This window comes from Oncorhynchus gorbuscha, linkage group LG02 (genome assembly GCF_021184085.1).
Source record: "Oncorhynchus gorbuscha isolate QuinsamMale2020 ecotype Even-year linkage group LG02, OgorEven_v1.0, whole genome shotgun sequence".
In the NCBI taxonomy this organism is placed as follows: domain Eukaryota; kingdom Metazoa; phylum Chordata; class Actinopteri; order Salmoniformes; family Salmonidae; genus Oncorhynchus; species Oncorhynchus gorbuscha.
In genome coordinates this window covers 47,600,885-47,622,519 of record NC_060174.1, presented here as the reverse complement: position 1 = coordinate 47,622,519, position 21,635 = coordinate 47,600,885, and the positions used below count along the sequence as shown (strand labels likewise).

The window sequence follows — 21,635 nt, the reverse complement described above, 5'->3', positions numbered from 1 at the left end:
AATGCTATTATCTGAGGAGAGCACCATAGTAAACAAAGAGGAGCATATTTCAGGCGTGACACAATGCAGAAGTAAAAATATAATTTTTCTTATTTTGCACTCCAATATTTCACATAGACATCACAAATGGTCCTTTTGTTCGATTAATCCCGTCGAAATATATCCAAAATGTCCATTTATTTGGCACGTTTGATCCATAAAAAACACTGGTTCCAAATTGCGCAACGTGACTACAAAATATCTCTCAAGTTACCTGGAAACTTTGCCAAAATATTTCAAACTACTTTTGTAATACAACTTTAGGTTAAAAAAAAGTAAATCATTGATCAAATTGAAGACTGGATGATCTGTGTTCAATACAGGAGGAATACAAACTGTAGCTAGCTTTCTGGTCACGCGCCTCTATCTAACAGTACACTTCAAGTTACCCTCGTTCAAGATGGCCGTACTTCTTCATTACACAAGGGAAAAACCTCAACCAATTTCTAAAGACTGACATCCAGTGGAAGCGATAGGAACTGCAAGAAGGTCCCTTAGAAATCTGGATTCCCAATGAAAAGCCATTGAAAAGAGTGACCCATTTTTTTTTATCTGAATAATTTGTCCTCGGGGTTTCGCCTCTGTTTCGTTCTGTTATACTCAGACATGATTCAAACAGTTTTAGAAACTTCAAGTGTTTAAAAAAAATACAAATCTACTAATAATATGCATATCTTATCTTCTGTGGATGAGTAGCAGGCAGTTTATTTTGGGCATGCATTTCATCCGGATGTGAAAATACTGCCCCCTGTCACAAAGACGTTTTAACAGAATGGTGCTGAGACTCAGATGTTTTACTTTTGTAAAGTTAAACAAACCATGCCACAGTGTACCAGAGGTTGCACTACAAGATAACGCCTTCGATGTAGCTGATCACATTTTCTATAATCACACTTCATTTCACCTTTGCAACAGTTTACCTTGATTGTGTTTTAATGAGTTTTTTTTACTGTATACTGATGTCTCTTGTTCTCCTCCCGCCCAGTCTTTGATCATTGGAGGAGGGCCCTGTGGCCTGCGCACAGCCATCGAGCTGGCTCTGCTGGGGGCCAAGGTGGTGGTGATTGAGAAGAGGGACACCTTCTCCAGAAACAACGTGCTCCACCTGTGGCCCTACACCATCCACGACCTCAGGGGCCTCGGGGCCAAGAAGTTCTATGGCAAATTTTGTGCCGGAGCCATAGACCACATCAGTAAGTTTCATACTTTTCGGAATGCCATTCTTATCTCAGTGGGAAGTATGTTAAGTAATATTGTTCTTCATTGTTTTGGTGTACTGCTGGGGAAAACGGTATTTTTCAGATGGTAACATTGTTACATGATATGAATATACAGTACCAGTACCATGATATGAATATACAGTACCAGTCCAAAAAGTTAGGACACTTATTCTTTCAAGGGTTTTTCTATTCTTTTTACTATTTTCTACATTGTGGAATGATTGTGAAGACATCAACTATGAAATAACACACATGGAATCATATAGTAACCAGTAAAGTGATAAACAAATCTAAATATATTTTTCAAAGTTGCCACCCTTTGCCTTGACAGCTTTGCACACTTGGCATTCTCTCAATCAGCTTCACCTGGAATGCTTTTTCAACAGTATTGAAGGAGTTCACAAACATGCTGAGCACTTGTTGGCTGCTTTTCCTTCACTCTGCAGTCCAACTCGCCCCAAACCATCCCTAGTGTCGCAGTGGTCTAAGGCACTGCATCTCAATGCTAGAGGCTTCACTACAGACACCCTGGTTCGATTTTTTTAATTTGAATTTTATTTATTTCACCTTTATTTAACCAGGTAGGATAGTTGAGAACAAGTTCTCATTCCAGGCTGTATCACAACCGGCTGTGATTGGGAGTCCTATAGGGCGGCGCGCAATTGGCCCAGCATAGTCTGGGTTTGGCCGGTGTAGGCTGTCATTGTTCAGAAGAATATGTTCTTAACTGACTTGTCTAGTTAAATAAAGGTGTGTTAAAAAAAATCAAAATGGAGGTCTGTTGATTGTGGAGGCCAGGTAATCTGATGCAGCACTCCATCACTCTCCTTCTTGGTCAAATAGCCCTTACACAGTCTGGAGGTGTGTTGGGTCATTGTCCTGTTGATAAACAAATGATAGTCCTATAAAGTGTAAACTAGATGGGATGGCGTATCGCAGTAGAATGCTGTGCAGCCATGCTGGTTAAGTGTGTCTTGAATTCTAAATAACTGACAGTGTCACCAGCAAAGCACCATCACACCACCACCTCCATGCCTGACTTCTGGCGCCGACAGAGATGGCCGCCTCGCTTCGTGTTCCATGTGTATGTGACAAATAAAATTTGATATGATTTCCATGCATCACCGTGGGAACCACAAATGCAGAGCTCATCCTTTCACCTACTCTGCGTCTCATAAAAACGTGCGGTTGGAATCAAAAATCTCTAATTTAACCAAAGGACAGATTTCCACTGGTCTAATGTCCATTGCTCATGTTTCTTGGCTGAAGCAAGTCTTCTTCTTATTGCTATCCTTTTAGTAGTGGTTTCTTTGCAGCAATTTGACCATGAAGGCCTGGTTCACACAGTCTCTGAACAGTTGATGTCTGTTACTTGAACTCTGAAGCATTTATTTGGGCTGAAATTTGAGGCTGGTAACACTAATGAACTTAACAACTGCAGCAGAGGTAACTTGGTCTTCCTTTCCTGTGGTGGTGTCATGAGAGCCAGTTTCATTATAGCTCTTGATGTTTTTTGCGACAGTTCTTGAAATTTTCCGCATTGATTAACCTACATGTCTTAACGTACTGATGGACTGTAATTTCTCTGTGCTTATTTGAGCTGTTCTTGTCATAACATGGACTTGGTCTTTTAACAAATAGGGCAATCTTCTGTATACCACCCCTACCTTGTCACAAGACAACTGATTGGCTCAAACGCATTAAGAAGGAAATAAATTCCTCAAATGAACAAGGTACACCTGTTAATTGAAATGCATTCCAGGTGACTACCTCATGAAGCTGGTTGCGAGAATGCAAAGGGTGGCTACTTTGAAGAATCTCAAACATTTAAATATATTTTGAATTTTTTGAACACATTTAATTTTTGTTGGTTACTACATGATTCCATATGTGTTCATAGTTTTGATGTCTTCACTACTATTATTCTATAATATAGTAAATATAGAGAAACCGTTGGAGTAAGTGTGTCCAAACCTTTGACTGGTACTGTATTTCCAGGTCGCTCTGCCGAGAGATCTGATGATTGTGTGAGTTATAAATCTCCCTGCTACTTCCTTGCCTTAGATAACATGCAAAGTGGAGGAGCCCATAAATGCAAATGTTGTGTGTTTTTCAAACCAAAGCTGCCAGATAGTGACCTTCTGGTGTCCTTTATCGGGGTCATAAATACTGCTTCTCACGTTAACTTATGAAGTTGAAAACGGACTTACCAGCTGCTAGCTAGCTACACCTATACCTCAGAATGGAATCAGTCATGTGGCATTTCACTAACCTTGTCTCTAAGCCTAGCAAGGCCACGGGTTATTGGATATTGTGTGTTGATGGATAAGTGTTAAAGCCCCCATGCAGTTTTTTTTTAATGATCACTATGTCTAACAAATCACTGTTTATTTCATGAAAATAACACAAAATATTTTTAATCATTTATTTCCCTGAGCCTCATTTTGCCATTGAAATGCTCAGTCTGATTGTGTGGGCATGATGTAAATGTATTTACATAAAAGTCTGATTGGCAGTGATGGGTACTGATTTCTAAACTTGAAATATCCTTATTCATGCTACTGAGGGAGAGGGTAATGCAGAAAGTTTACATTCTGTCAGAACATATTGTTAGATATTAGGTATCCTATGGAGAGAAGGGCCACAGTCTGGTTTCAGTCAACAGATAAGGTAGGACAGCTGTGAGATGGGGAGGGAGGAATTTGGGCCGAGGTCAGGTCAGATGAAGTGAGAAAGAACGGGCATCCCTTAAATCCTGTCTAGCAACGGATGTATTGGTTGTCCAGATGTGTAAGGCTTTGTCTTAGGTAGCTGTGATTTCCCAGTTGGTGAATTAACTTGGTTTGAGCTTTTACTAGCCATTCGTGGGCTTATTTCCAATTTTACAGCGGATAGGATCATTTAGACTCTAGAGCCTATCCTTCTTTCGCCTTCAAAGTAGGAGGATGCATATGCAAATAAAAGATGATGGTGGTGATGGTCAGAATGATCAGATCAGATTGTGATGTGATCTGGGCCAAAAATTCCATCCCACCTGTACAGGCTGAAAATCCAGGAATTATTTTTCAAACTGCTCTTACACAAAAAGGCCTTTAATGTATTTTTTATAATGGGGAAAATACTGTGTCAGTAAAATCACATATATATATATATATATATAAACTGCACTGCCACTTTAAATATACCTGATCTGTTTGTCTATGAAAGGTATTCGCCAGCTCCAGCTCATGCTGCTGAAGGTCTCCCTCATCGTGGGAGTGGAGGTCCATGTTAATGTGGAGTTTGTTAAACTGCTGGAACCACTGGACAACCAGGAGAATGAAGGTAACTATTTATTTTTTGTCCGAAAATACAGCTTTCTGTCCCTACACTTTTGAATCTGACCCAGTGGTATCGGGTCCGGCATCAGTCTGTGAAAGGAAGTATCAGAACTTCAAACCTCCATTAGGGCTTGCACAAGTACCGTATAATTGTGTAATCTACGATTATGGATGAAGAACATCATGAACCCCACCACCACCATTTGGGCTGTTGAGTCGGTTTCAGGGGTAAAATGGTGTAGCAAACAAGTCTTTGGTTGCTTAGGCAATGCCCCCTCCCTGCAGCAGCACATTTATATATTTCTTGCTAAATTATTTAAATGAATATAATTGTGACCGAGGGTCATTTGGCTGAACAACAACCATCATTCAAAATTCCATGACTGTCACAAGCCTGGCCTTCATGCCATGGCAATCACTAAACAGCTGTGTTTACAACAAACAATTTATTTCTGTTTATTTTACTGTCATTTCATGCTTGCATATTTGTCATAAATCTGCATTTTGCATTGTTATTCTGCGAATTCTCAGCTTGCAATGTTGCTTGCCTAATTTGAGTTGATGCCAAAAACAAGCCCATTGTATATTTATGAAGCTGTATTTCAAAGTTCTTCAACTGCTTCACCAACTGTCCCATTTTCTTTTGATTTTGAACATTGGATTTAAACAAGCGTCTTGTTTTTCTCCTGGTTATTTCTTCAGTAGCATGTGGTGGCAGACTTGTCACTAGATGGATAAATATAGAAGACAGAAGGAAGACTAGCCTAAATTTAGGGTTGCAATGTGTCCTTCTCTGCAGCAGTGACAGTGTCCTTCAGGGGGTACCTCAGGAGAATGGGCCTGGTGCATTTCTGTAAGACGGTGTGGCACGAATGTTGAGCTGATATGGAGAGGGTCAATGTTTTCGCTCTGTATCATTGCCACTTACCACGCTGCATTGTGAAAGATTGCAAACTCCCAGCAAGACTCCAGCTATATGGGCTCCCGAGTGGCACAGCGGTCTAAGGCACTGCATCTCAGTGCAGGAGGCGTCACTACCTGGTTCGAATCCAGGATGTATCACATTTGGCCATGATATTGGGAGTCCCACAGGGCGGCGCACAATTGACCCAGCGTCGTCCGGGTTTGGCTGGGGTAGGCGGTCATTGTTCTTAACCGACTTGCCTAGTTAAATGCAAATAAAATAAATAGTTGCAGAGAACTTGGCTATGTATTTAACCGTGCCCTCACATGAATCGAAAAGCACCATGTAGTGACTCGTCATCCAATAACAAACTGATGAAACCTTAACAGTCATGGAAAACAGGAAATGTTTACAATAGATTGCTGTATTCATGACTTGCTGCTGTCTCGAACGCTTGTCTAATACTGTATCTTCTCCTTTTCCCAGGGCTTGGATGGAGAGCTGAGATTAGACCATCAAACCACCCCCTCACTGACTATGAATTTGACGTGGTGATCGGTGCGGATGGACGCAGAAACACGCTAGATGGTGAGAACAGACGATGGAGATGTTAATGTTTGACTGTTTTCAACATTGACAGGAGCCTGGAAGACCCTTGGGGTACAGCTAAAAGTTGCACACCTGAACATTTTCAACTACAGAGTTTCACTCACCAATAAAATACTAGACCGGGAAAGTCCAATAGAAATGCACACAAACGAGGTGTTACAGTATGTGAGAGGAAAAAAGGGGAATACATGCATGTTTACACAGTGGATTGCTTCTAGCATACATTGAGGGAGCCCTTTAAAGCTATGGTTCAAAGCACAAGTCGTTCATTTTATAGGAACCGAGGTTGCTGAGTTGGGGCGAGATGGTGCAACGCTCCTTTTTAGTTCCAAATCCTTCCTGTTGACAGTTTGAGCTGCACTCCAAGGGCACATTGGCCGACTGGTTTTGATTGTAGTGACTAGGGGCGCAACTTTCACTGGGGACGGGGGGGACATGTCCTCCCCAGATTCTGAAATTAATATTTTAAAAAAAAATGTATGTCCCCCCACTTCTAAAACCGAAGTTGCACCCCTGGTAGTGTCTACTACTCTTCATCTGCAGTTAACTCTAGTTAGCACTGGCAACATTGGAACTGCATCAGAGCACTTTGCCCAGAGGTCTACTTGGGAGCCTGAGAAGGTAAATGGCTTGTATACAGACTGACCCTGGTCATGTGACAGGTGAGTCAATTGCAGTATTTGCATCAGTCTTGAGTGTAGTCTGACTGCACCTAAAAAGGAAAGCAAATGGGTAAATCATCACCCAGACAATTATTACTCAAAGTTCAAAGGTAGTATTTTGCAATTCTACCATTGTTAAAAAAAATTGCTTAATCTAAACCTTCAGTCTGTTTATTACATGGTGCTATAAGAATAATACAATAAAATTATTACTCTATGTAATAAATCAATCTGACCCAGTTTAATATAAAATGATTGACTTCCAAAATGTTAAGCAGAACAATGACAATACTTTCCCCTCAGGTTTCAAGAGAAAGGAGTTCCGGGGTAAGCTGGCCATCGCCATCACAGCCAACTTTGTCAACAGGAACACCACGGCCGAGGCCAAGGTAGAGGAGATCAGCGGAGTGGCCTTCATCTTCAACCAGAAGTTCTTCCTGGAGCTCAAAGAGGAGACAGGTGGGTCCTCTACCAAACCTGACCCCCAACACACCTGCATTTACCCTTCTCCAGGGCAATGACTTATAGCCTGGTCTGTGATCTCTTTGTACAGTCTTGCCAATGACCATAGTTGTCAAGACAGCGCAAACAGATCTACGACCAGGCTAATGACATCCCTAGATGTCATCACATCAGTCCAAACTAGTGTGGCTCCTAAAAAAAAGGAGTTGTTTACGATGAAGTACCAGCCTGTCGGGTAGATAAGATGTGCTTTGCCATGCTAGAACACCATGGAGGATCCTGTGCTGCTGATTTTCTGTTTGCTTGGCTTTGTGAGGACAGTTGGCTCAGCAGTGAAGACAGGCTGGAATCGCTTCCATTCCAATCCCCTCTTAACTTCTTACGGATCATTGGGTCGCTAGCGTCCCACCTCGACAACATCCGGTGAAATTGCAGAGCGTCAAATTCAATTTACAGAAATCGTAATATTAAACATTCATGAAAATACAAGGGTCATACATCATTTAAAAGCTTAACTTCTTGTTAATCCACCTGCTTTGTCAGATTTCAAAGGCTTTACGGGGAAAGCACACCATGCGATTATCTGAGGACAGCGCCCCGCAAGACAAAAGCATTACATACATTTTCCAACCAAGCAGATGTGACACGAAAGTCAGAAATAGTGATAAAATAAATCACTTAGCTTTTGAAGATCTTCATCTGGTTGCAATCACAACGGTACCAGCTACATAACAAATGGTCCTTTTGTTCGATAAAGTCCATTATATCCCAAAAAGTAAGCTTCAATGACGCGCTTGACTCTGTAATCCACCGGTTTCCTTCGTTCAAAATGAATCCCGTAAGTTACCAATAGTTATTTGAAACAAGTCCAACAACATTTCTAATCAATCCTCAGGTACCCTATTATGTAAATAAATGATATAATTTAAGACTGAGAATACCGGAGACCGGAATGCGCTACAAACACTACAGCCAAAATGGGAGCCACTTAGAAAAACAACATTCTAGCTCATTTTTCAAAAAAGAAGCCTGAAACCACTTCTAAAAACTGACATCGAGTACAGTTCCTAGAGCTTTTAATCTGGCAAGATTTGGTTTGATATTCCCATTCCCAGCCATTGTAATCAGAGGTGGGCTGAATAAAAACAATTTGGGATGGATTGTCCTCGGGTTTATGCCTGCCATGTCAGTTCTGTTATACTCAGACATTATTTTACGTTTTGGAAACTTCAATCTTTTCTGTCCAGTACTACCAATTTAGTGGGGAGAAAAAGTATTTGATACACTGCCGATTTTGCAGGTTTTCCTACTTACAAAGCATGTAGAGGTTTGTAATTTTTATCATAGGTACACTTCAACTGTGAGAGACGGAATCTAAAACAATCCAGAAAACCACATTGTATGATTTTAAAGTAATTCATTTGCATTTTATTGCATGACATAAGTATTTGATCACCTACCAACCAGTAGCAATTCAGGCTCTCACAGACCTGTTCTCCACTCATTACCTGTATTAACTACACCTGTTTGAACTCGTTCCCTGTATAAAAGACACCGGTCCACACTCAAACAGACTCTAACCTCTCCACAATGGCCAAGACCAGAGAGCTGTGGAAGGACATCAGGGCTAAAATTGTAGACCTGCAGAAGGCTGGGAGAGTCTACAGGACAATGGGCAAGCAGCTTGGTGAGAAGGCAACAACTGTTGGTGAAATTATTAGAAAATGGAAGATGTTCAAGATGACGGTCAGTCACCCTCGGTCTGGGGCTCCATGCAAGATCTCACCTCGTGGGGCATCAATGATCATGAGGAAGGTGAGTGATCAGCCCAGAACTACACGGCAGGACCTGGTCAATGACCTGAAGAGAGCTGGGACCACAGTCTCAAATAAAACCATTAGTAACACACTAGGCCGTCATGGATTAAATTCCTGCGGCGCACGCAAGGTCCCCCTGCTCAAGCCAGCGCATGTCCAGGCCCGTCTGAAGTTTGCCAATGACCATCTAAATGATCCAGAGGGGGAATGGGAGAAGGTCATGTGGTCTGATGAGACAAATAGCTTTTTGGTCTAAACTCCACTCGCTGTGTTTTGAGGAGGAAGGAGGAGTACAACCCCAAGAACACCATCCAACCATGAAGCATGGAGGTGGAAACATCATTCTTTGGGGTTGCTTTTCTGAAAAGGGGACAGGATGGGTGGGCCATGTATCGCAAGGTCATGGCCCAAAACCTCCTTCCCTCAGTAAGAGCATTGAAGATGGGTCGTGGCTGGGTCTTCCAGCATGACAACGACACAAAACACACAGCCAGGGCAACTAAGGAGTGGCTCCGTAAGCAGCATCTCAAGGTCCTGGAGTGGCCGAGCCAGGCTCCAGACCTGAACCCAATAAAAAAATCTTTGGAGGGAGCTGAAGGTCCATATTGCCCAAATAGTTAGTGGGGCAAGAAAGTATTTAGTCAGCCACCAATTGTGCAATTTCTCCCACTTAGAAAGATGAGAGGCCTGTCATTTTCATCATAGGTACACTTCAACTATGACAGACAAAATGAGAGAAAAAAATCCAGAAAATCACATTGTAGGATTTTTTAATGAATTTATTTGCAAATTATGGTGGAAAACTTTTGTTATTGACCAAATACTTATTTATCTCAATACTTTGTTATATACCCTTTGTTGGCAATGCCAGAGGTTAAATGTTTTCTGCAAGTCTTCACAAGGTTTTCACACACTGTTGCTGGTATTTTGGCCCATTCCTCCATGCAGATCTCCTCTAGAGCAGTGATGTTTTGGGGCTGTTGCTGGGCAACACTCACTTTCAACTCCCTACAAAGATTTTCAATGGGGTTGAGATCTGGAGACTGGCTAGGCCACTCCAGGACCTTAATGTTTCTTACGAAGCCACTCCTTCGTTGCCCGGGCGGTGTGTTTGGGATCATTGTCATGCTGAAAGACCCAGCCACGTTTCATCATCAATGCCCTTGCTGGTGGAAGGAGGTTTTCACTCAAAATCTCACGATACATGGCCCCGTTAATTATTTACTTTACACGGATCAGTCGTCCTGGTCCCTTTGCAGAAAAACAGCCCCAAAGCATGATGTTTCCACCCCCATGCTTCACAGTAGGTATGGTGTTCTTTGGATGTTACTCAGCATTCTTTGTTCTCCAAACACGACGAGTTGAGTGTTTTACCAAAAAGTTGTATTTTGGTTTCATCTGACCATATGACATTCTCCCAATCTTCTTCTGGATCATCCAAATGCTCTCTAGCAAACTTCAGACTGGCCTGGACATGTACTGGCTTAAGCAGAGGGACACGTCTGGCACTGCAGGATTTGACTCCCTGGCGACATAGTGTGTTACTGATGGTAGGCTTTGTTACTTTGGTCCCAGCTCTCTACAGGTCATTCACTAGGTCCCCCCGTGTGGTTCTGGGATTTTTGCTCACTGTTCTTGTGATCATTTTGACCCCACGGGGTGAGATCTTGCGTGGGGCCCCAGATTGAGGGAGATTATCAGTGGTCTTGTATGTCTTCCATTTCCTAATAATTGCTCCCACAGTTGATTTCTTCAAACCAAGCTGCTTTCCTATTGCAGATTCAGTCTTCCCAGCCTGGTGCAGGTCTACAATTTTGTTTCTGGTGTCCTTTGACAGCTCTTTGGTCTTGGCCGTAGTGGAGTTTGGAGTGTGACTGAAGTTGTGGACAGGTGTATTTTATACTGATAACAAGTTCAAACAGGTGCCAGTAATACAGGTAACGAGTGGAGGACAGAGGAGCCTCTTAAAGAAGAAGTTACAGGTCTTTGAGAGCCATAAATCTTGTTTGTAGGGGACCAAATACTTATTTTCCACCATAATTTGCAAATAAATTCATAAATCCTACAATGTGACTTTCTGGATTTTTTTTTCTCATTTTGTCTGTCATAGTTGAAGTGTACCTATGATGAATATTACAGGTCTCATCTTTTTAAGTGGGAAAACTTGCACAATTGGTGCAACTAAATACTGACTAAATACTGACTAAATACTTTTTTGCCCCACTCTGTCATGCAATAAAATACAAATTAATTACTTTAAAATCATACAACGTGATTTTCTGGATTTTTGTTTTAGATTCCGGCTCTCACAGTTGAAGTGTACCTATGATAAAAATTACACACCTCTACATGCTTTGTAAGTAGGAAAGCCTGCAAAATCGGCAGTGTATCAAATACTTTTTCTCCCTACTGTATATACATATCCTAGCTTCTGGGCCTGAGTAACGGGCAGTTTACTTTGGGCACCTCATTCATCCAAACTTCCGAAAACTGCTCCCTAGCCTGAAAAAGTTAATGAAAGGTTCGCCCCCATCACTCACATGGATCATAAGATGCACACTGTATGTGAAACATGATCCACTGGGCTAATCCCTACTGTACAGTTGGTCAACTAATACAACCACCTCACTGGTTGTACGGTCAACATGATGAAGGACATAAAGGTGTTAATTCATCTTTTTTTTCTTGTTGCAGGGATTGATCTGGAGAACATCGTTTACTACAGAGACAACACACACTACTTTGTGATGACTGCAAAGAAGCAGAGTCTGCTGGACAAGGGGGTCATCATTCATGTGAGTGGTGTTTGTTTTGCTCCTTTGTTTTCACTTTCCCCATATGTCATTCCCCCACTCTTCTAATCCCCAACAGTTCAGATTAGTACAGCTGTGCCATTGTGCCCTATCTGCCAGAGGGTGCTAAATCTCAGCCCTTTGTTTGAACTGGGAATAAAAGCACAGAACAATATACATTGGAGTGAGAGAGAAAAAGGTGTTGCTGGGTGAGAAGGAATCTGGCACCTGTGTGTGTGTGTCTGGTCTCTGAAGGCTCGTTTTAATTTAATTTCTCCTTCAGTGAAGATGGACTCCTCATCCTTCCTGCTCTGAATGTGACCTCTCTGTGTAGTCTTTAAGCTCTCGTCATAGCACTGCTGACTGGTTTGAATTGTCAGCGAGCTCTTGACTTATATTTTAAACTGTACAATGAAAGTGTTTGATAAAAGAATATGATGGGGATTTGCATGTGAGGGCGCTGATCCATAACAATAATGTAGTAGACTTGTAATCCCTGTAATTGCTTGCTACTTGAGGTGAAACCTGTCCCTTAGTTTTTTTTAACCAGCTGCTGAAACAGACTTGTACTATGTAGTTTTTCAAAGTCTGCTTACGTGTTCAGAAATGTTGAACAAAACTGTCTAGGGTAACTGTCTAGGGCAACTGTAAAGTCTTTAGGGCCGGTTGCCATCACCTCAGTCTAATCTACACATGATTAAGAGGTAGGTAGGTAGGGCCCTGATGTTTTCCTGACCATATGATCTAACCAGGAGAATCTTAAGCCCCAGTTATAGGCTCCAACTAGGACTTGGTAGAGGTGGCGCTCTGATTCTTTCGTAGCCATACCATTTATTTTCCTGTTTCTTGGTCCTGCAGGATTACATTGAAACAGAGAAGCTGCTGGGCCAAGACAACGTGAACCAGGAGGCTCTTCTCTCCTACGCCCGCGAGGCGGCCGACTTTGGCACCAACTACCAGCTGCCCTCTCTGGACTACGCCATCAACCACTGCAACCAGCCCGATGTGGCCATGTTCGACTTCACCTGCATGTGCGCCTCAGAGAATGCGGCGCTGTTCAGGGAGAAGTGCGGACATAAGCTACTGGTGGCTCTGGTGGGGGACAGTCTATTGGAGGTGAGGGGGCTTTACGTCATACTGATGTTGTGGGTGAAATGAATACACATTGTCACACCATAGTAAAATAGAGTAAAACATTTTGCAGCAGAAACAAAAAAATGCCTTTCTTATTGGACAACTTCAGGTTTTCCCCCTCCCTGTTCAGTCTGTTTTCATCCGTATGGTGTGCCGGGATATAGATTACTGTTCATTTAGTTTCTCATGCTTGTTAATTCTCAAAGCATTGTCTAAATGCCTCTCAAGTCACAGGAGCCAACAGTGAATGTATTTTATTGGGATCCCCAATGCTGCCAAGGCAGCAGCTCCTCTTCCTGGGGTCCAAACATGAAAAAAACACAAATAAAATGAATAATATACTGTGGCAGACCAGGGGGTTGGGTCAAAATGTTTACACAGATCAGACACAGACAGTAGAATTAGCTCAGTATCAAAGGTATTTATTAAAATAAAAGTCCAAAAGAAAAGAACAGGTTTCCCCCAAGAGACCCTCTCCGGGCTACTGTCTTCTGGGCTCTGGTTCTTTCTGTATCCTGTGGGGATTAAAAACTGAACTCCCTCCTGTTACCTCTGATACCGTCCGCAACTATACAGGAGTCCTTTCCTCCCCTAGTCTCTCCCCTGTGTGCTGCTCTTCTTGAGGCTTTATGGGATTTGTACAGTTGGTGAGCAATCAGCCCTTGATTACTCACCAATTCCCAATTAGTCCTGGCTGGAGAGCCTGTCGAGACCTGGCACGTCCAGCAGATGGATGGAGCCATCGCCCTGTGTCTTCTCCGTCAGCCCCCCCCCGCCCTAGCTCTGTCGGGGAAGGAACGAGGTATGTCGCCCTTCTAGATAGGGTATCTGCGTTTCATGCTTTGCCCCTAACCTGTGCACAACAGAAAAAGAGCCGTTGAAGGGACAAGAACCACCTGGTGACTGGATCGTTTGTCCCTTCCCCTGGCCATCCAGACCAGGGGTGCATGGTCCGTGACCAGTGTGAAGTGGGTACCTAACAGGTAATACTTGAGGGCCCACTTTACCGCTAGACACTTTCTCAACAATATAGTATTTTTTTCTCTCGGGGTATCAGCTTTCGGCTGATTTACACGGTGGGGAGGAGCACCACATGTATCTGGGACAGAACGGCCTCTCGTCCCACGTCCGTCTGGGCCAACATCGGCAGCTGGAAATTGGGAGCAAAGCGTGTCCTTCAGGCGGCTGCTTGCACGATACTTCTTTCTCGTTCGTCCATTTCACTGTTTTCGGGAGACTGGCCCTGGTTAGATCATTGAGAGGGAAGCTATAGCCGCAAAGTTGGGGACAAACCGGCTATAGTATCCTGCCAGTCCCAGGAAGGACTTGACCTGTGTCTGGTCAGGTGCTTTTTCCAACCTTGCCTGTGGATGAGGATATCATCCAAATGGGCGAAGAACTTTGTTCATCAGCCTCTGGAATGTGGGTGGGGCTACGTGGTGACCGAACGGGAGCACCTGGTACTGATACAATCTGTCTGGTGTTGAAAACGCTGTCTTCTCCCGGGAGGAGGCTGCCAACGGTACCTGCCAAGATCCTTTGGTCTTCAATGACCCAAATCCTCAACATAACTTTCACTTCCTGTTTCACGGCCTTCCTTTGTGCCTCCGGAATCAGATATGGCCTCTTTCGTACCGTTTCCCCAGGCCGGGTATGGATGTGGTGTTCAATGAGGGTCGTGCGGCCCGGATTCTCTGAGAATATTCCGATCGACAAGCTCCCTGAGCTCTTGCTTCTGGGCCAGGTCGAGGTCCTTATTGCTCGGGACCACCACTGGTACCACTGGTGTCCTGGCTCCCGACCATAACATGGCCAAGGCTGTCCTCTCGTGCCATTTCTTCAACAGGTTCACCTGGTAAATCTGGTTTCCATCACCCGGGCTGCCATACGCGGTAATTGATAGGTCCCAGCTTCTCGATCACCTCGTATGGCCCGTGCCTTGTTGCCAGGAACTTACTTTTGGCTGTGGGGATCAAGACCAACACCCTGTCTCCCACTTGAAGTTCTCGGGCTGGGCTCCCCGATTGTAGGCTTGGGCGCGTTGGGCATTCTTCATATGTTCCCTCACGACTGGCCATATGGCTGTCATCCGCTCCCTCATTGTCTCCACGTGCTCTACCACGCTGCGTAAGGGGGTCAGTTGGGCTTATCACACCACCTTGGTGAGGTCCAGTAGGCCGCGTGGCCTCTTCCTGTAGAGGAGTTTGAAAGGGGGAAAACCCTGTGGAGGACTGGGGCACATCTTGGATTGAGAACATTAGGTGGAGTAGTAGCTGGTCCCAGTTCTTCCCATCCTGCTCGATGACCTTCCTCAGCATTTGTTTGAGCGTTTAAAAAAAAAATTAAACCGCTCGACAAGCCCATCCGTCTGCGGGTGAAAGGAGGTCTAGATCTGCTTGATCTGCAGGAAAGCACACATCTTTCATTAGGCGGGACAAACTCCGTACCGTAGTCTGTCAGGATCATTTTCCGGATGCCCACTCAGCTAAAGAAGTGGAACAGCTCCTGAGAGATTCCCTTGGACGCCGCCGCCAATAGGGGAATGGCCTCGGGATACCGCGTGATATAGTCTATGATTTAACAGGATGTACCGGTGTCCTCGTGCTGTTTTTACCAGGGGTCCCACTATCTCCATGACGATGCATTCAAAGGGAACCCTGATGATCGGTAGGGGGACCCGTGGGTTTCGGAAGTAGGCCTTTGGGGCAGGCATTTGGCGCTCCGGGCAGCTGCGACAGCACTCTTCTACGGCCCTCCTCATCCCGGGCCAGTGGAATCTGGTGGTGATCTGTTCCCGGATCTTCTCCATTGCCATGTGCGCCCCCAACAGGTGGATGTGGGCCAGCTGTAGAACAGTTCCCACATACCGTCGGGGCAGCAACAATGCCTCTCGAAGTTCCCCCTGTTGACCCGACACCTGATACAAAAGGTTATTCTTGATTTCTAAATTGGGGGATATCACCAGTCACTCACCCCCGGAAGTAGCTGTCCATCCACTGCTATCACTTGGGCTGCGGCAGCTTTCAAGTTAGGGTCCTCCCACTGGGCCATCCCGAATTGTCCCCTCAGTTGGCCCCCAGGGGGTGTCTTGACTGGCCCCTCAATCGTTCGGTCTCCTGGTTCAGCAGGCTCGTGGTTACGAGGGTAAACATGCTTCTGCCGTTTTAATAGAGCTTCTGTGTCATGTCCATCAACCTTCACCGGGATCATGGGTGCAGTTCGTGGTGTGCCCAACAGGGGGTGATGTAGTTCACTCCGTGACCCACCTCGCTTCCGGGGCTTGCTGATGGCATCGACTCCCCTCAAGCCGGGAAATACCAGGCCATGTGCCACACTCAACACCTCCTTTGGTCTTTATCTACCTGTGGTTGTTCGTGGCGGGTCGGCCCTAACCCAGCCATCTCTTTGCGGTCCTTTGGCGCTGCCGACTGTCGGTTCGGGGTACCCAGCATTGGGGCTGTCCTTCCGACTCCTTGAATGAGTCGCCGACTCGGCCCAGCTCCCACTTAGCAGGGCCTGAATGTTCTGATGCATCTCCACTGCTTCCAGGAGGCACTCCAAGGTCTGGGGCGTGCATAGACTCGCTGCCCTCTTCATGTCGTGGGGTAGTGCCCGTTGGATGCAATCCTGGACCACTTTGTCTAGGATGGGGGAGGTGGGTACATCGGTTAGGAGCCACCCCTGGTGATGCCAGCAGACTGGCCCACTTCTGCCTCGGCCATCCTTCCAGTAGTGCTGTCCGTTCAAATGTACAGAAGTAGGTTTCAATGTCCTCTTCTGTTAGCTGACTTTCTCTACGCCACTACATATACATAATATTCTGCCTCTCCCTCAAGCTTCGGAAACACTAGATGGCTCCAGCCCTATGAGCTGTTCCGGCCAACTACATACATAATACAATAGGTAGTACATTGCAATTTGTTTCATTTTTTAAATTAATCTTTATTTAACCAGGTAAGCTGGTTGAACGAGTTCTCATTTTACAACTGCGACCTGGCCAAGATGAAGAAAAGCAGTGCGACACAATCAACAACAGTTACACATGGAATAAACAAGCGTACAGTCAATAACACAATAGAAAGAGAAGTCTATATACAGTGTGTGCAAATGGTGTGAGGTATGGCAATAAATAGGCCATAGTAATGAAGAAGTTATAGTTTAGCAAATTAACACTGGAGTGATGGATGAGCAGATGATGTGCAAGTGGAAATACTGTTGTGCAAAAGAGTATAAAAGTAAATAAAATATGAGGTAGGTAGATTGGGTGGGCTACTTTACAGATGGGCTATGTACAGCTGCAGCAAATGGTTTACTGCTCAGATAGCTGATGGTTAAAGTTAGTGAAAGAAATGTGTCTTCAGTGATTTTATTTTTTATTTTTAGCAATTTGTTCCAGTCATTGGCAGCAGAGAACTGGAAGGAAAGGTGACCAAAGGAGGTGTTTGCTTTGGGGATTACCAGTGAGATATACCTGCTGGAGCGTGTGCTATGGGTGGGTGTTATCATGTCTGGTGAGCTGATATAAGGTGGAGCTTTACCTAGCATAGACTTATAGATGACCTGGAACCAGTGGGTCTGGCGACAAATATGTATTGAGGGCCAGCCCATGAGAGCATACAGGTCGCAGTGGTGGGTGGTACAGTGGGGCAAAAAAGTATTTAGTCAGCCACCAATTGTGCAAGTTCTTCCACTTAAAAAGATGAGGCCTGTAATTTTCATCATTGGTACACTTCAACTATGACAGACAAAATGAGAAGAATTTATTTGCAAATTATGGTGGAAAATAAGTATTTGGTTACAAAACAAGCAAGATTTCTTGCTCTCACAGACATGTAACTTATTTTAAGAGGCTCCTCTGTCCTCCACGTGTTACCTGTATTAATGGCACCTGTTTGAACTTGTTATCAGTATAAAAGACACCTGTCCACAACCTGTCACACTCCAAACTCCACTAGGGCCAAGACCAAAGAGCTGTCAAAGGACACCAGAAACAAAATTGTTGACCTGCACCAGGCTGGGAAGCCACTTGGTTTGAAGAAATCAAATGTGGGAGCAATTATTAGGAAATGGAAGACATACAAGACTACTGATAATCTCACCCCGTGGGGTCAAAATGATCACAAGAACAGTGAGTAAAAATCCCAGAACCACACGGGGGCACCTAGTGAATGACCTGCAGAGAGCTGCGACCAAAGTAACAAAGCCTACCATCAGTAACACACTGCGCCGCCAGGAACTCAAATCCTGCAGTGCCAGACGTGTTTCCCTGCCAGTACATGTCCAGGCCCGTCTGACGTTTGCTAGAGAGCATTTGGGTGATCCAGGAGAAGATTGGGAGAATGTCATATGGTCAGATGAAACCAAAATACAGTGCCTTGCGAAAGTATTCGGCCCCCTTGAACTTTGCGACCTTTTGCCACATTTCAGGCTTCAAACATAAAGATATAAAACTGTTTTTTTTGTGAAGAATCAACAAGTGGGACACAATCATGAAGTGGAACGACATTTATTGGATATTTCAAACTTAAAAAAAATATAAAAAAAACTGAAAAATTGGGTGTGCAAAATTATTCAGCCCCCTTAAGTTAATACTTTGTAGCGCTACCTTTTGCTGCGATTACAGCTGTAAGTCGCTTGGGGGATGCCACACACCGCCCGGGCAACGAAGGAGCATTTAAACGAAGGAGCTTTTAAAGGTCGTGGAGTGGCCTAGCCAGTCCCGAGAATTGAACCCTGTGGTCCCCCCCCGTTGAACCAGGCGAGGCAGTCATTTGAGATACAAAGGCTATTGAGTCTGCCGATATGAATATGGTGATTGACAGAGTCGAAAGCCTTGGCCAGGTCGACGAATTCGGCTGCACAGTAGTCTTTTATTGATTGCGGTTATGATATTGTTTAGTACCTTGAGCTTGGCTTAGGTGCACCCATGACCAGCTCCGAAACCGGATTGCAGAGCGGAGAAGGTATGGTGGAATTGGAAATGGTCAGTGATCTGTTTCTTAACTTGACTTTCCAAGACTAGAGAGGCAGGATAGATATAGGTCTGTAGCAGTTTGGGTCTAGTGTCACCCCCTTTGAAGAGGGGGATGACCGCGACAGCTTTCCAATCTTTAGGGATCTCGGACGATATGAAGGAGAGGTTGAACAGGCAGTAATAGGGGTTGCAACAATGGGGTGGATAATTTCAGAAAGAGGGTCCAGATTGTCTAGCACAGCTGATTTGTACGGGTCCAGGTTTTGCAACTCTTGCAGAACATCAGCTATCTGGATTTGGGTGAAGGAGAAGCTGGGGAGGCTTGGGAAAGTAGCGGATTGTGGATTTATTGGTGGTGAGTGTTACCTAGCCTCCGTGCAGTAGGCAGCTGGGAGGAGGTGCTCTTTTTCCCCATGGACTTTAGTGTCCCAGAAGTTTTGGAGTTTGTGCTACATGATGCACATTTCTGTTTGAAAAAGCTAGCATTTGCTTTCCTGACTGATTGCGTGTATTGGTTCTTGACTTCCCTGAAAAGTTGAATATCGCAGGGACTATTCAATGCTAGTCCAGTCCGCCATAGGATGAGTTTTTGCTGGTCGTGAGTTTTTGCTGGTCGAGGGCAGTCCAGTCTGGAGTAAACTAAGGGTTATATCTGTTCTTCATTCTACATTTGTTTTAAAATTGGGCATGCTTATTTAAGATGGTGAAGAAATTACTTTTAAAGAACGACTAGGCATCCTCGACTAACAGGATGAGGTCAGTATCCTTCCAGGATACCTGGGCCAGGTTGAATAGAAAGACCTGCTCGCAGAAGTGTTTTATGCAGCATTTGACAGGGATGAGAGGTGGTCATTTTGTCTGCAGATGCAGGCAGTGATCGCTGAGATCCTGATAGAAAAGAGCAGAGGTGTATTTGGAGGGCAAGTTGGTCAGAATAATATCTGAGAGTGCCCATAGTTACGGATTTAGGGTTGTGCCTGGTGGGTTCCTTGATAAATTGTGTGAGATTGAGAGCATCGAGTTTAGATTGAAGGACTGCTGGGGTGTTAAGCATATCCCAGTTTAGGTCACCTAACAGAACGAACTCTGAAGATAGATGTGGGGCAATCAATTCACATATGGTGTCCAGGGCACAGCTGGGAGCTGAGGGGGGTCTAACAGGTGGCAACAGTGAGAGACTTATTTTTGTAAAGATTCATTTTTAAAATTAGAAGCTCGAATTGTTTGGGCATAGACCTGGAAGGTATGACCGTACTCTGCAGGCTATCTCTGCAGTAGATTTCAACTCCTCCCTCTGACAGTTCTATCTTGATGGAAAATGTTGTAGTTGCAGATGGAAATCTCTATTTTTGGTGGCCTTCCTGAGCCAGGATTCAGACACGGCAAGGACATCAGGGTTGGCGGAGTGTGCTAAAGCAGTGAGTAAAACAAACTTGGCGAGGAGGCTTCTGATTTTATCATGTATGAAACCAAGGCTTTTTTGGTTACAGAAGTCAACAAATGAGTGCTTAGGAACACGCAGGGCCTGGGTTAACCTCCACATCATCCAAGGAACAGAGGAGGGTACGGTTAACGGCTATCAAAACTGGTTGTCTAGTGCGTTGGGGACAGAGAATAAAAGGAGCAGATTTCTGGGCGTGGTAGAATAGATTCAGGGTGTAATGTACAGACTGTACGGGTATAGTGGATTTAAACCCAGGCACCGAGTGATAAGAGGTTGCATCTCTGGAAGGGTTAGTTATGCTGGGTGAGGTCACCACATGTGTGGGAGGTGGGACAAAGGAGGTATCTAAGGCATGTTGAGTGGGACTAGGGGCTCCGCAGTAACTATCCTAAACAACAGTGTACAAGGCATATTGACATTTGAGAGAGACAAAATGAGGCATAAAGCAATCACAGGTGTTGATTGGGAGAGCTAGCTAAGGCAACAACGGGTAAGACGACTGCTAATCAGCGAAGACAACAACCGGTACAATGGTGATGAATGGGCAGAGACAATACAATTTACATACATTTACATTTAAGTCATTTAGCAGACGCTCTTATCCAGAGCGACTTACAAATTGGTGCATTCACCTTATGACATCCAGTGGAACAGTCACTTTACAATAGTGCATCTAAAACTTAAGGGGGGGGGGTGAGAGGGATTACTTATCCTATCCTAGGTATTCCTTAAAGAGGTGGGGTTTCAGGTGTCTCCGGAAGGTGGTGATTGACTCTGCTGTCCTGGCGTCGTGAGGGAGTTTGTTCCACCATTGGGGGGCCAGGGCAGCGAACAGTTTTGACTGGGCTGAGCGGGAGCTGTACTTCCTCAGTGGTAGGGTGGCGAGCAGGCCAGAGGTAGATGAACGCAGTGCCCTTGTTTGGGTGTAGGGCCTGATTAGAGCCTGGAGATACTGAGGTGCCGTTCCCCTCACAGCTCCGTAGGCAAGCACCATGGTCTTGTAGCGGATGCGAGCTTCAACTGGAAGCCAGTGGAGAGAACGGAGGAGCGGGGTGACGTGAGAGAACTTGGGAAGGTTGAACACCAGACGGGCTGCGGCGTTCTGGATGAGTTGTAGGGATTTAATGGCACAGGCAGGGAGCCCAGCCAACAGCGAGTTGCAGTAATCCAGACGGGAGATGACAAGTGCCTGGATTAGGACCTGCGCCGCTTCCTGTGTGAGGCAGGGTCGTACTCTGCGGATGTTGTAGAGCATGAA

The 21,635-nt window shown here is 44.8% G+C and overlaps 1 protein-coding gene across 13 annotated transcripts in view; it reads left to right on the top strand.

Moving 5' to 3' along the window:
- LOC124003378 (protein-methionine sulfoxide oxidase mical2b-like) overlaps positions 1-21,635 on the top strand; it is an 88,685-nt gene that overhangs the window by 17,214 nt on the left and 49,836 nt on the right. For all 13 annotated transcript variants that reach the window (XR_006833217.1, XM_046311618.1, XM_046311627.1 and 10 more), the window contains exons 3-8: positions 1,025-1,232; positions 4,467-4,583; positions 5,970-6,071; positions 7,058-7,213; positions 11,728-11,828; positions 12,684-12,941. Coding sequence is in view for 12 of the 13 variants with exons in the window: in XM_046311618.1 (XP_046167574.1) it covers positions 1,025-1,232; positions 4,467-4,583; positions 5,970-6,071; positions 7,058-7,213; positions 11,728-11,828; positions 12,684-12,941 (942 nt within the window). In the remaining variant the exon portion in view is untranslated. The remainder of the gene's footprint in view (positions 1-1,024; positions 1,233-4,466; positions 4,584-5,969; positions 6,072-7,057; positions 7,214-11,727; positions 11,829-12,683; positions 12,942-21,635) is intronic.